The 15605-nt window shown below is 40.9% G+C and overlaps 1 protein-coding gene across 6 annotated transcripts in view; it reads right to left on the bottom strand.

Annotated features, from left to right (window-relative positions):
- The window catches only part of PDSS2 (decaprenyl diphosphate synthase subunit 2), a 263251-nt gene that overhangs the window by 22300 nt on the left and 225346 nt on the right, over positions 1 to 15605 (bottom strand). For all 6 annotated transcript variants that reach the window (XM_067011560.1, XM_067011559.1, XM_059083060.2 and 3 more), the window contains exon 7: positions 14111 to 14143. In XM_067011560.1, the coding sequence (XP_066867661.1) occupies positions 14111 to 14143 (33 nt within the window). The remainder of the gene's footprint in view (positions 1 to 14110; positions 14144 to 15605) is intronic.

The following is a 15605-nucleotide window of genomic DNA, read 5'->3' on the forward strand; positions in this document are numbered from 1 at the left end:
GATAAACATAATTTATCCCATGCTTTAACATTTTTACTGTTCCCTAAAATACCAGAATATTTTTCTTTTGTAAAATAGCCTGAAAAATTACTATAATATAGATTTGTATTGAGCTTTAAGATATTCACTTTTTTTTTTTTCCTTTTGCAGTAGGTGGGCCTCTCACTGCTGTGGCCTCTCCCATCGCGGGGCACAGGCTCCGGACGCGCAGGCTCAGCGGCCATGGCTCACGGGCGCAGCCGCTGCGCGGCACATGGGATCTTCCCGGACCGGGGCACGAACCCGCGTCCCCTGCATTGGTAGGCGGACTCTCAACCACTGCACCACCAGGGAAGCCCAAGATATTCACTTTTAACAAGTTCTATTTATTGTTTTGCAGAATTAAAATCATTCTGTATAACTGTGTGAGGGCACAGGACACACATGACGTTTGTTACACTGTTCTTCTTTTCCCTGGCCAAGTTCTGGAAGCCCATGGAGATGGGAGGTAAGAGAGGTGGACTCTGGGAAAAACAAAATGCCATGTATTTCCAGACATGATGGTCTTTCAAGCACCTTGGAGCAGAATCTTCCAGATGAAACCACACAGGAACCTTTTTTTAACTTATAATAGGATGAGATGTTCTCCTCCTAAGACTGATTAATTCATTTATGCTATTTCATAATAATATGAAAAATAATCATAGAGAGGCAGTGAGCAAAGTTTGGTAGGGAAACTCTGGACCTGGACATGTGTGACCTTGGGCAAAGCAACTTCTCTAAGCCCACCTCACCTATAAAATCACAGAGGTAGTATTTATGCCACAGGCAATTATTATGAGGAACAAATAAGATAATATATGTGAAATTCCTCTGACATCAATGAAATGCTACACAAAGGCAAGGTTTGAAGCGTAAGTGAGCACTGGGTTCATTGCAAACCTTACGTGTAACATTTATAATGATGTACCTGCCTTTAACTATAAACATTCATAGATTATTTTACACAGATTCATGAAGATGCTTTAAATATTTAAAAACTGTGATTATTAGTGAATAGGAAACATGCTTGTTTTGAAAAATGAATTTCCAAATCATCTTGACCATTTAAAATTCAGTCTATTCCCCTTAAAAGGAAAAAAGAAAAAAACATGATAAAGACAGGTAAGGTATCATTTTTCTCGCCCTCTCTTCCACACATGAGTCTGTTAGGCTCGGTCTGGACGTTGTGTGGCCTCCTACTGAGAGTGAGATTTCAGAACTGATTTCAAGGCTCAATCTCTCAGCTAAGTACATTTATGAGTCTGTGCTGTGAACTACTATCCACAAAGACCTGAACATAACCAAACAACTCATTTCATACAAATTATCATGTCTGAATATATATGTATATTATATGTATAAATACCTCTAAACAAACACACACATATATAGTTTAATATATATAACTATATATTATATATATGTAGTTTAGAGATATTTTCATTAAAAACATTTTACTACCATAATCAAAACTGACCTAAATTGTTGACTCTGTGGCTGAGCATTCAGGCAGAGTTATGCTTGCTACTTAAGAAACAGACGTCAACCTCGTAGTTCACGATATGAGTAGATGTGCCTGATTTCAAAATGTAATCAAATGGAATAAATGTACAATTTAGTTTAGTTTTTAAAAGTTAACATAAACTTTCATTAACATTTGATAGGTAGGGTATCTGAAGTTAGTAATATGGAATTATATTAAACTGAAGCTTAATGCCATAGGAAAAGCAATCTTTGCTTCTTGGTTATCATGTCTTCTGAAGGAAAATTTAATGATTTATAAATAATCACTGATTTATCTCTATCCTGACTCAAAAAGCTAATTTTTAATTTTAGTACTATATTCCAAAGAAAAACTTAATTCTATACATTGAAATTCAAAAAGTAAAACTGGGACCATGAAGCTTTTTAGCAAACTCTGTACCAGAAATTCAATAAGCAAAACATATCATAGGTTGTAGATTGCATCAATGAGCTACTCTTGCCTGTAGCTTTTTAAGGAGTGAATCAATAAATAGTAAGCTCTGCAATCTCATGACAAATGCAATGCTGGTTATTTAATTAAAAAGAACACTGTGGGACAAGAGCATGCACGTCATGTAGGTAAACAGTCCTGGGGGTTATTTGAGGAATACATAAACTATGCAAGAGTGAATTTGGTTTCTATTATTTTACTTGAGTCCATATCTTATACATTTCTTAAATCCTCCTCATGTCCAGGTTTTTCATCTGCTGATACCTGGGGATCAATGACCTTAAAACTACCATTACCACCGCCAACACCATCCACGTGACCCTAGATTCTTGACATCCCAACATGCATCCTGACACAAGATGAGATCAAAACTCATTTATGATTTCTATCACTAGAACGTACATCATATAACTAGAAAACTACATCAACTGAGAGCAATGACAATGAAACCAATGTATACCTCAGCCATGCCTTCCAGGCAGATTGCATCAGACTGGGGGCAAATGCAGGAATCAATGTATGGGGTGATGCTGTTACTCTGTGCCGTGTAACTGTAATCAGATATGCAGGATTAACACCTCTTCCAGATGTAGGAGGGCTCCACGTTATGGTGCTATGGTATTTGTTAACATAGATCCTTGCCTTCCTCAAGAGAACAGTAATGAGAACTTGTTTTATTTACTTTTTTTTGGTCACGTTGCATGGCTTGCAGGATCTTAGTTCCCTGACCAGGGATCGAACCTGTGCCCCCGGCAGTGGAAGTGTGAAGTCCTAACCACTGGACTGCTGGGGAAGTCCTGAGAACTTGTGTTATTTTTATTTATTTATTTATATAAATTTATTTATTTTATTTATTTATTTTTGACTGCATTGGGTCTTCGGTGCTGCGAACGGGCTTTCTCTAGTTGCAGCGAGCAGGGGCTACTCTTCGTTGTGGTGTGCAGCCTTCTCATTGCAGTGGCTTCTCTTGTTGCGGAGCACGGGCTCTAGGCACGTGAACTTCAGTAGTTGTGGCGCGTGGGCTCAGTAGCTGTGCCTCGTGGGCTCTAGACCGCAGGCTCAGTAGTTGTGGTGCACGAGCTTAGTTGCTACATGGCATATGGGATCTTCCTGGACCAGGGCTTGAACCCGTGTGCTCTGCACTGGCAGGTGAATTCTTAACCACTGCGCTACCAGGGAAGCCCTATATTTTTATTTATTTAAAAATTTTTTAAAAATTAATTTTTATGGGCTTCCCTGGTGGCGCAGTGGTTGAGAATCCGCCTGCCGATGCAGGGGACGCGGGTTCGTGCCCCGGTCCGGGAAGATCCCACATGCCGCAGAGCGGCTGGGCCCGTGAGCCATGGCCGCTGAGCCTGCGCGTCCGGAGCCTGCGCTCCGCAATGGGAGAGGCCCGCGTACCACAAAAAAAAAAAAAAAAAAAAAAAAAAAAAAAAAAAAAAAAAAAAAAAAAAAAATTAATTTTTATTGGAGTATAGTTGCTTTATCAAGAACTTGGTGTAAATGGTTATATCTATAAAACTTTCTTGAAAGAGTGAAGAATGCTTACCAGCTTCAAAAAATCACAATAATCATTGTACTGATTCAGCAAATAAATAAGACAGTCACTTACTAGACAATCACTATTTTTGAGACCAGAATTATGTTAGATTACAAAGTAATGCATACCATTTTCTGGATTTTTGTAAGACCAGAGCCTGCCTACAAATTCTCTCTTATTTCTTTTTGTAGTATGTCTAAAGCACCTTGGGAAGCAGTATGGTAGTGAAGAGTACAGTGTGGAGTCAGCGGACTCAGGTGGAATCATGAACTGTGAGATAGTTAACTGTGAACGTTGTTAGCTTATTCAATCTCTTCTCCATAAAATGAAGGGATTCAGAGACAGAATCTGATAGAACCACTTGATTAAAGTGCTTAGTATGTGTCTTGAACAGAGTGCACAGTGAAAAACACGCGTACGATGGCTTGCATCTGACAGAGATCACAGGACGTCAAAAGGCCTACAAACTTTCCTAACAGGTGCACACAAATCTCGTCAGGAATGAAGATAAAAGGTAGCATAATTTCATTAGATCTAGAACAGGGAGACCTTCCATAGGGGGCACCATTGCACCAATTAATCTTCAGAGGTACATCTTTGGCTTTATTACTATCTGGTGGATAGGTAAGATCTTTCATCAATCCAAAAAGTCAAGGACTTGGGGGAAAGAAATGATCTACTCACCCGCAATCTTTAGTTAGGAGCATTGTACACATCACCGACCTATGTTACAGGTCCTGTGATCTCTACTGTTACCTCAAACAGTAATTCTGTTTGAAAATTGAGGTGGCAAAGGCCTCCTTGCTATTTCAGAAAGGTGGTTAAGCACATGCAGGATCAATATTCTGTCTCACGTGTCACTGGGCTGAGTAGCGCCTGCAGACACTGCTTAGGAAACATGAGGGAATGACTTCAGATGGACCAAATGAACAAATTATAGCTTTCTGAAAGATAGACATCTTGACAAAAATCCTTAATTCTGTAAAAAACCAGCCTGTAGGATTAGTGAATGAGTTTGAAAATATCAATCTAAGGTAATGACAAAGGCTTCTGACTTACTAAAAACCACATTCAACATCAACACAGAGGTGCCTCCCTTTTCATTCTCTTTTTGGAAAACTCACGCCTCTCCACTGTTTTTTTTGTTTAATGACAGGCAAAGAGACAGCATTCCCTTTCAGCTCTACTTAAAACTGTTCCGTGGACTAAGTAGGCTCCTCTATGGGGACAGAAAGCTCAATCCTCCACATAAAGTCATACAGGCTCTCCCTGTGCACAAGTGGCTCCTAATACCACAAACTGGGAACAATAATTGAATCCAGCCTCCCGACCGTGCAAAGCATTTACCCACAGAACCAGCCTGGTGGGCATCTGTAGTTAGCTTTCTAGACTAAGATTCAAAAGGTTACCCCAATTGAATCTTTGTTTCAACCCAGAGAGTATACGGCATTGAGGAGGTAACCATTTGATTAAAAATATACTTGGGGAGAAATAAGAGGAGCAAAGATGGGGTCACATATGTCTTATGAATTAAAAGGAATATAGGCACAAACATCTGGCACATCTTGGGTTATTAATTCATTCATTCAACAGTAGTTCAGCATATATTTATTGGGTACCCAGTATGTGGCAGGAACTGTGTTAGGCCCTTGGGGTATAACGGTGTGCAAAACCAGACTCGATTCCAGGCTTACAATTAAGAACTGGTCTTCATCAACAATCTAAATTTGTGTTAGCTTCCTGATAAATGTTAGATATTATACAGACATGTAATTTTTCAGGACCCAGTAATTCAGAATGATAAATCTAAGGATGGGAGAGATGCCCCAATAAATACTATTGTCATAAACTAAATAATGTTTTATATACATAATTAGAGATTAAAGACCAATAAGCTAGGAATATATGATTTGAAGAAAAATAAAGATTTATAACTGCCTAGAGAATTGAATTTAAAGAGTATCAATAGGGCTTCCCTGGTGGTGCAGTGGTTAAGAATCCACCTGCCAATGCAGGGGTGACGGGTTCTAGCCCTGGTCCAGCTCGAGAGTAGCCCCCGCTCACCGCAACTAGAGAAAGCCGCGCACAGCAACAAAGAATCAAAGCAGACAAAAAAATAAATAATTAACAGTATCAATAGTACTTGGGTGAACAACTGAGAGGGTGGCAATATTTTATGATGTCATAAAGAGGCTTATCATTTTTATCATTTAATAATTTTATTCATGGTCCACAAGGGACTAGAGATTATAACCATTAAATCTGTTGATGCCATTGAGGTGTGTGGGATTGTTAACACCTCAGAGAACGAGAATCTAATTTTAAAATAACATTACGATATTAGTGGAATAGATAGATCATCAGGGCAAGATGATAGTCACTGGGGACAAATGCAAAATGAGACTTAAGGAGGAAAAGAACTAGCTTGATAATGGGGAATGAATGAATGAATGTCCAGAGGGTGACTGTTTTGCAAAAAGACTTGAGGGCTCATAATAAGACACAACTCTTGGCTCAAGATACTGACTATTGCATGTGGAATTAGAATTTATTTTTTATTTTATTTATTTATTTTTAATTAATTAATTAATTTAATTTATTTGGCTGCATTGGGTCTTTGTTGCTGTGTGTGGGCTTTCTCTAGTTGCGGAGAGCGGGAGCTACTCTTCGTTGTGGTGCGCGGGCTTCTCCCTGCGGTGGCTTCTCTTGTGGAGCACGGGCTCTAGGCGCGTGGGCTTCAGTAGTTGTGGCGCGTGGGCTCTAGAGCACAGGCTCAGTAGTTGTGGCTCGTGGGCTCTAGAGCACAGGCTCAGTAGTTGTGGTGCACAGGCTTAGTTGCTCCACAGCATGTGGGATCTTCCCAGACCAGGGCTCGAACCCGTGTCCCCTGCATTGGCAGGCGGATTCTTAACCACTGTGCCACCAGGGAAGTGCTAGAATTTATTTTTGATTAAAAGTTTCACATGGTACAAAAGTTTCTTTGCTTTATTACAGACAGAAATTGATCAATGATTATTTTTCCATCATTGATAACTGTATTTTGAAGAAGATTTGGAATCAAAGCAGTGGTTGCAAAAACTGGCTTTAGTAAATTAATTGTTTTAAAAAAAAGATTAAACAAAACCTATTCATTATTGCTGAAAAAAAAAGAAACCCAAAACAAAAAATACCCCACTTTTCTGAAATGTGATTGCCAAAAGAAAAACAACTGGTTTTATCTGATTTTTAAGGAAACAAGGAGTGGAGGATTTAAAAACTTTCAGATGGCTGTTCTGGCAGTGTCTTCCAGCACCCACCCCTCTGCTGTGGGTAGGTCATCAGATCAGCACCTGCACTGAGGGCTCGGTGTACGACGTTTCTGTCTTCCTCAACTGTTCCCCAGAACCTCAACCACAACTTCAGCCCTCACACAAAAATTCACAGTGTAAAAAAAATCACATTTCCGAAAACAAACTTATGGTTAACAATGGGGAAGGGGTGGAGATAAATTAGGAGTTTGAGATTAACATGTATACACTACTACATATAAAATAGATAGCCAACAAGGACCTGTTGTATAGTACAGGGAACTATACTCAATATTTTGTAATAATGTATAAGGGAAAAGAATATGAAAAAGAATATATATACATATATTCAATTAAATATATATAACTGAATCACCGTGCTGTACACCTGAAACTAACACAACATTGTAAATAAACTATACTTCAATCAAAAAAATTTTTTTAAAAACCCCACATTTTCCAACTGTGTATTCCTTCTATTGCCATAGAAGCAAGCAATTCTTTAGGAACCTAGAATTAAATGCTGGTTATGTCACTAAAAACATGAGTTCAGGCAAGTTATTTTTCAATTCTCAGTAGCTCAGGTTGTAATCTGGAAAAATTCCAATTCAAATCAGAGTTTACACTTTTAAAACAGATACCTTTCAGAAAAAAAAACCTGCTCAGATGTATTACCTTAATGCCTCTATTTACATTTTTATACGTTGTCATCCAGTCTTTATCAAGCATATAAAATTGTATATAGTTTGGATTTGGATTTTTTTCCTTTAAATTGTATTGTAAACATCTCATCTAATTGGACCACAAGTCCTTAATGAAAAAAGATGGGAGAGGGGAATGTCAATGCTTCTACAGAGTCTCCATCATTATCACTAAAACAGAAATCCTAAATGTTAAGACAGCTTCAAGAGGTTAGAAGAAATGAGAGATTTAGTGCATACAGTGATGATGTTTGGAATATTTTACCAAAGGAGCTAATGCAAAGTCCCAGGGTAGGAGAAGGAGCATCTGCCCAAGAAAGGGGTACAGGGAAGAGAAAACACAGCAACATCTGGTCTCTAAATGTGCCAATGTGAAAAATTCTCAGAGCCAGTTAGCTAGGGTTATGGGAAAGAACAAGCAGGAAAAAATTGTCTGCCAAAAAAAAAAAATGTCTGGCTTTGTCAGTAAACAAAGGGCAGTAATACTTACAGAAAATTTCCTATACTATATACTCAAGGTTCAAAAAAGAATTCTGGATTCAATAGGCAGCAAAATGGCTGAAGCAATCTATGGATAATAAATGAGAAGAAATGGCTAAAGGGCAAGCCTTGGAAAGGAAAGACTCTTTTTCTTTGTAAAGGGAAATGATGATATGTGATCATGCAAATGCAAATGTCTGTGGCCAGCACAGTTTGCTGCTGGGAAGCGAATTTTAATGTGTACCCTATGCAAATGCGTTTTATAATAAAACAAAATGTGCAGGGCCTTCTGAGGGCAGGGAGGATAGAGGAGGGCAGGGGCTCTAGACGCTGTGCCTGAGAGGCAGGGGAATGCGCTACTCTGGGACCCTGAACAAATTCCAGGAGAGGGGGCATGGCAAAAACCCACTCCTTTTAAAAAACCTCTCTCACGTTTGACTGAGAACTGGATGCCTGATAAATCAACACCTGCAAAGTCTTTCTTTACCAAGTGCTTAACCTTGAGCAGTTCTCTGTGTTTCAAGTGAACCTCAGTAAGAAGACATAAAACAACTTTCTTTTCTGTGCTGAGTCATGGGGAAAATTATATGAACTACACAGTAAAGACTAGAGATGGATACAAAGAAAGCTCCTGCAAACCATTTAGAGTCTTTGTGACAAAATCAGCATGACTGTCAAAGCCCATGTAAGGCCCAGTCCTAGGCACTTGGGGAAGAATGAGCAGGAGGCCGGCCCACATGGCTGAGAGCCTGGTTTTGACCAAGTGGTATTTATTCGTATTTGTATACCTGAAGCAATTATTAATAGGAAATTGAGAAAAAGTCTGTATCTCTGTGATGGAGATATTTAAGCCAGCCTTTTGGAAAGTGTTAAAAAATTAAAATTGTAGAAAGCCAAAGCATAGGTGCCATGTTTTGCCTGAAGTGGTAAAAATACCATCTGCCTCAGTCTTTGAGCAGCATGCTTCTTTCAAGTAGCAGTAGGCTAAACTACCGGCATACGCTCAGCTCCAGCTGGGGAAAATACACAGACGTTTGTAGATGTTTTTCTAAGTAAGAGTAGTCAACATGCTCGCTTTCCTTCAGACATATATGTTAGTTACCATAGCAAACCAAGAGTGAATGTGGCCTGAGAAACTTCTCCACTGGTCCTGACACACGCCCATGAATTTCTACAATTCAATAGGTGGCACTCTTCCCTCTAACACTGAACTCAATCTGCTTGGGGCCAGAAACCTAGGGAACATGGACTAGTTCCCTATTCCATGAGAGATACACACTAAGGGCTGCAGACCAATCGCTGTAATGAAGATCCCCACTGCATCGTGCATAGGAGCAAAACTGTCGGCACCAGTTTTTTGGTCACAATTCACTTCTGGTAATTACATTCTGTCCAATAAAACTTCTGCCGTTTTAACTAGGTAAGTAAGATACTTCTTGTTTTTTTCATTTTAGAAGCTGGGTAGAATTGCCTTACAGTTAAACAGCTTCCATTCCCGCCCAGCCCTGGGTGGATGAGCTTCCGGAGTAGGTAGAGTGCTCCTGTGCTGGTGTTCACCACCTTCCAGAGGCAGGAGAGATTTATTGAATGAAGAGCTGCTGAGTGCTTTGATATCTTTAGATGAAAGGCAGTGCAGCAGTGTAAAGCATTCACATCCAGGCTCCATCGCCACAGGAACTCAATTAAGAAGTAATTCAATTTCTTTCCCGAGTGTTTGAGGACAGACCACTGTTTTGCTGAATGTGACAGGCACTCTGGAGATCTCGCTGAGACTGATTTTGATCGCCACTTCTGCCCTCTCCCCTGCTTCCTTGCCATTCTGAGACTGACCAAATTGGAGAGCTGGTATACAAAGCCATAGAGCACACAGCCAAAATAATTTTCTATGGTTCTTAAAATCTGATTTTTCAGATGAAATTTGGCTTTTGAGAAAACACTCACCACTTGGAAATAAAGAAATCTCCAGCAATAAATAAATTTCATGACACTCTCCAGAAATGGCCATTGAGTTTTTCAAAGGTAGTTTTACAGAGGGACACCCCTGGTGGTCCAGTGGGTAAGATTCCACGCTCCCAATGTAGGGGGCCCGGGTTCAACCCCTGGTCGGGGAACTAGGTCCCACATGCAAGCCACAACTAAGAGTTCACATGTCGCAACTAAGATCCCACATGCCTCAACTAAAGATCCCACATGCTGCAACAAAGATCCTGCGTGCTGCAACTAAGACCTGGCACAGCCAAAAATTAAAAAAGTAGTTTTACAGATAAACCCACCAGGGGAGTCCTAAGCTGCCTAGCATGATGCCTGCATCAGTCAGCATGAGCACCATAACATGGACCCAGGATGTGCTACGTAAGACACAATACTGTGAGCTGGACCCTGCAGACATCTCCCCGACACTTGGTAGGGATGGATATAATTGTTTTTACCCATGGTACTTGGATTTGGGTCTATGTATGGATGATAGGTCTGGGTTAATCGCCTAGATCCCTTAAATATCAGCACAGCACCACATACTCTAGCAGGGTGGGTTTCTGTTTATTGGCATGAGAAATATTGTCATTGGACACTTGGGAAGGCAACCTTAGGGCTACTGAACATAGGGATGGACTGTGCTATATAGTCAATATACTCTTTAAATGGCTAACTTGAGTCTACAAACCCCAATTCCAGACCTCTTAGCTTCCTGCACTTCTCCTAGCATCGCACTAATGCAGCACTCATCCATACGCATTTGTCACACACCCCTATATATAAGCCTGTGCTGGGTACAGACGGTGCAACCATGGACAAGGCCATTGAAGGCCCTGCCTTCAGGGCTCTTACATTTTAGTGGAAGAAGACAGAAAACACAAGCAACTAAATAAAAATGATAATTTAGATTATGATAAATGTTAAAGAGAGAAAAAACAGAGAAAAGGTGCACTTTTAATAGGAAGGTCTGAGTCAGTCCTGGTTGTGGCGGTAGTCAGCCCCAGCGCAGCACCTCGCACACATTAAATATCAGATCCACAGTGCTTGGGTGTATGAAGCAGATGAAGGAATGAATCTGGACCGCAGTAGTACACAAGATAAGAATGTCCCCTCTCCCCAAAAGAAGAACGTCTCCTCTCAAATTTGGGCCTAAAGAGTAGAACAGCACTATTCTAAACTGCTCCTTTTATACTAAGGAAACTGAGGGAAGACCAAAAAGGTTAAGTGGCTGCTAAGAGATTCTGCAGTGAGTTGGTAACAGAGCCATTGCTCGGTTCAGGGTGTTTTATCTGTGCCCCATATTCTTTTCTTTTCTTCCAGTCTCTTCCACTCTCAGGTGCTTCTGCAATGAGAAATCCTAAAGGAGTTCTCTGAGTCATAAATAAGCATCAATGATAAATAATCACTCTATTGCCAAATCATGATGTCATTTCCCTTACTTTTTCGTTTATGTTATTTCCTTTACTATCACAGTGAAATCCCAGCATTTATCTCCAAGCTAGTTTATTACAACCTTCCCAAGCAATCTTCTTATTCCTGCTGATACCTGCAACTTGTGTCAAAAGCTTTCCTTTCCTCTCTGATTGAAATAAAAAACCCTGTACCAGAATATCTCCTGTAACTAACTTCATGGGTCTTCTATCTTCTTATGGCCTCACTCACTCACTCACCATTTATCAAGTGCCAAGCACTGTGCTGGGCACCAAGCATACAAATAAGATACTGTCTCTGCCCTCAAAGAGCTCACAGTGTATGATCTGTCTCATAAATGGTCATTATAAAATAACAGAGTTAAGTGCAATGACTGAGAGATGCACAGTGTGTTAGAGAATGGAGGAAAGCACCTCATCCAGCCTAGGGAACCAGGAAGGACTTCCTCCTGGAGATGATCCTACATTAAGCCTTACAGAAGAGGCAGGGGTAGCCAGATAAACGGGAACACTGCTGCATTCCAAGCAGAGGGGACAGCATGGGTCAAGGACAGCATGGTTAAGGACAGCAAGGTCAAGAAACAGTATGTTTTATGTAATTTGGTGTCGCTGGAGCACAGGGTAGGAGGGCACAAAGCTGGAGCGTCCCTCCAGGGGATGAGACCACAGTGCTTTATACGCCACTCTAGCAAGCTCTGAATTTGCCTTATAGACAACATGGAGCCAAGGAAGCGTTTTAAGCTGGAATGTGAAACTGCCAGATTTGTGGTTTAGATATAAGACATTCTGGCTGGCAATGGATCTGTGGGGACAAAAGAGAGGCATAGAGACCAGTCAGTAGGCTTCCTAGTGGTTCAGATGAGGAGACTCAACATGAACAATGAAAGAGAGATCAAGAGGAGGGGCTGGATTCAAGACAATGTAGGATATAAAACTGATGTGACTTGGTCATGGAACATAGGGGTGAGGGGGTAAGAGCATTTGAGAGTGACTTCTAAGTTTCTCACACGGTTGACTCGTGGGATGACAGTGCCAACATCAGGAGACAGAATAAGTAACAAGGACCAGAGATAAAACACTAAGACTGGACCCTAATGTCAACGATGGACTTTGGGTTATAAAGATGCAACAATGCAGGTTCACTGATTGTAGCAAAGGTACCACTCTGCGGCTGGATGCTGGTAGTGGGGAAGGCTGTGCCTGGGTGGGGTGAGGGTGTAATGGAAACTCCCTATACTTTTTTGCTCAATTTTGCTGTGAACTTAAAACTGCTCTGAAAAATAAAAGTCTATTTAAAAAAAAGGGACCAGAGATGTTGGGAAGATGCTGGGTTCAGTTTAAGACACTTTGAGCTTCTATGCCTGTGGGAGACCATTTGGGTATAAGGCTCAAGTAAGTAGACATCTAAGATAGAGTGACAGATATAGAAGTCCTCAGTTTAGAGGTGCTCCTATTAATCTAATTTTTCTTGAAGAATGCAAAAGTTTGTGAGATAGAGAAAAGGAGGACCTGCATTTCAGGCAAGGAAAAGGCATGGAGCCAGGGGTGTGCACTTCAGGGCTGTCAGGAGAGCACAAGGTTCTGGATCAGCCCTGGAGAGATCACTGAGGGTTTCGGTTGTCCCACTGCTCAGCAGAGCTCTTACAGGTCCCACTTCTTCCTCCTTGTCTTTGGCGTGCAGGTGTGCTCACACTCTGGCTATTCTTTTTTTTTTTTGCGGTACGCAGGCCTCTCACTGTTGTGGCCTCTCCCGTTGCGGAGCACAGGCTCCGGACACGCAGGCTTAGCGGCCATGGCTCACGGGCCCAGCCGCTCCGCGGCACGTGGGATCTTCCAGGACCGGGGCACGAACATGCGTCCCCTGCATCAGCAGGAGGACTCTCAACCACTGCGCCACCAGGGGAGCCCTGGCTATTCTTGACTGTTGCAAAAACCAGATGGTTAGCATGTTCCTTTAGCCAAGCAGCTGTATGCATCCCATACACCTGCTAAAATATTCCACTTGTTCCTCAGGAGAAAACAGAATGTGACCCAAGTATGTTCATAGGCTTGCACCGGTGCACTGAAATCTGAAATCTCACAGCAGTTTTTGAACAAGGCTACGTGTCAGAATTATCTGTGGAGCCTTTTTTCAAACCCTTCCATCCTGCCCCTGCCCTGCTCTGCCCACCAGTGGATTTTGATGTTGGTGGAAGAGGGTATTACGCTGTGGTAACCCAGGCATGTATGTTTTCAAAAGCCCCACAGGTGATATGAAAACTACTGCCTTTAGAAATCCAAATCTGCCCTGAATGGTGCTTCCCAGGTATTAGCTGATGATGCTAAAAGCTGTTTTCCATAGTCCAAAGGCATCTTTCCAGCAATGGTTGGTGCTTACCCAGTTTTTATTTACAACACTTACCACCATTTTACATTATATTATGCATCCATTTAGTTGTTTATTAGTTACCCATCTCCCCCCACTGGCTTGTAAACGTCATGAAAGAAAGAGTTGATCTGGTTAACTCTTGTATTTCCAACACCTAACAGTGTCTGGAATGACGCAGGCATTCAGTAAATAAGCTTATCATTAAATGAATCCTATGTTACCTGCTAATCAGCTTTGAATGTGATGACTCTCTTCTGACCCTTCAAATATAAACAAAAACCAAGCATCAAACTGAAATGTATAAAACTGTGTAGAAGGTACAAAATCTACCTACCTTAGCATAGTCTAATCTTCCTTTCCGTTGAGCCTAAAACAGAAAAGAGGGGGCAATTAATTAGTTCTTTAAAAATCATTTAGTATTTCTATAACTTTTGCTTCTCAAAGAATAAGTCAACTCTCTCCCCCCTCTCCTCTCCCCTTCTCTGTCTCTATATATGTATACAGTGAAATATATATATATATGTATGTATGTGTATACATATAAATAAAACTCTCAAACATATTGAAGAGTTGTAAGAACAGTACCACAAGCACACATATACACTCTAGGTTTGACAGTGGCAGACACCATGACCCCTCACCCCTTCATGCTTCAGCACACATCTTGTAAGCATAGGACATCTCATACATGATCACTTTCAAATGAAAAAAACTAACAATAATGCCATATCATCTGACATACAACCCATGTTCACATTTCTCCCACTGTCCCAAGAATATATTTTATTTTAGCTTTTTTTCTCAAACTAGAATTAATCAAGATTCACACATTGTACTTGTTTTTTATGTCTCTGTTTCACCTTTTAAATCTAGACTGGCCCCTCCCCGATTTTTAAGAAATGAAAATAAAAATCATTAACTTTTAAAGTAATTGACTTTTTGAGGAGACCAGGGCAGCTGTCGTATAAAATGTCTCTTTCTGGATTTGTCATATTATTTCTTCATTGTGTCATTTAACTTGTCCCTGTGTGCTTACAAACTGAAAGTTGGGTCTGAAGAAGCTTGCTTAGGTTTAGGTTAAACCTTTTTTTTTTTTTTTTTTGCGGTACGCGGGCCTCTCACTGCTGTGGCCTCTCCCGTTGCGGAGCTCAGGCTCCGGATGCGCAGGCTCAGCGGCCACGGCTCACGGGCCCAGCCGCTCCGCCGCATGTGGGATCTTCCCGGACCGGGGCACGAACCCGTGTCCCCGGCATCGGCAGGCGTACTCTCAACCACTGCGCCACCAGGGAAGCCCAGGTTAAACATTTTTGGCAAGAATATTTTACATGGAATATTATATACTTCATATTGCATCAATGTGGGAGGCACCAAATGTCAGGCTGTCCTACTCTTAATAATGCTATAAATTTGATCACTTGGTTAAAGTGGTGACTTCAGATGGTTCAAGTGTAATGACATATTTCCTTCGCTACAATCAGTAATCTATGGGGTCAAGTTTTCCACTTCCTTTGGAATAATTTTTAATATGTTGTATCATGCCCAAAGACACACACCTCCATCCCACTGTCACCAGGGATGAGGAGAGGGAAGAAAGCTGGAGGTAGGAGACATCCTGTATGAGGTCAAATTTTATTTTAAATTATTTTTAGTTATTAAAGAACAACTTAAAATGAAAACATATACTCAAAAGTGTTATGTATCAAATCTGAACATAATACAGACAACCAATGTGTTAGTATTTGCTGGTAGGTAAGCTCATTTTTTGTGGACTTCAGAACAAAACTTCTCCTGCCACCTCTGCACAGAGCAAGAGCCCTTCAACTTATGAA

This window comes from Kogia breviceps, chromosome 13 (genome assembly GCF_026419965.1).
Source record: "Kogia breviceps isolate mKogBre1 chromosome 13, mKogBre1 haplotype 1, whole genome shotgun sequence".
NCBI classification, from domain to species: Eukaryota; Metazoa; Chordata; class Mammalia; order Artiodactyla; family Physeteridae; genus Kogia; species Kogia breviceps.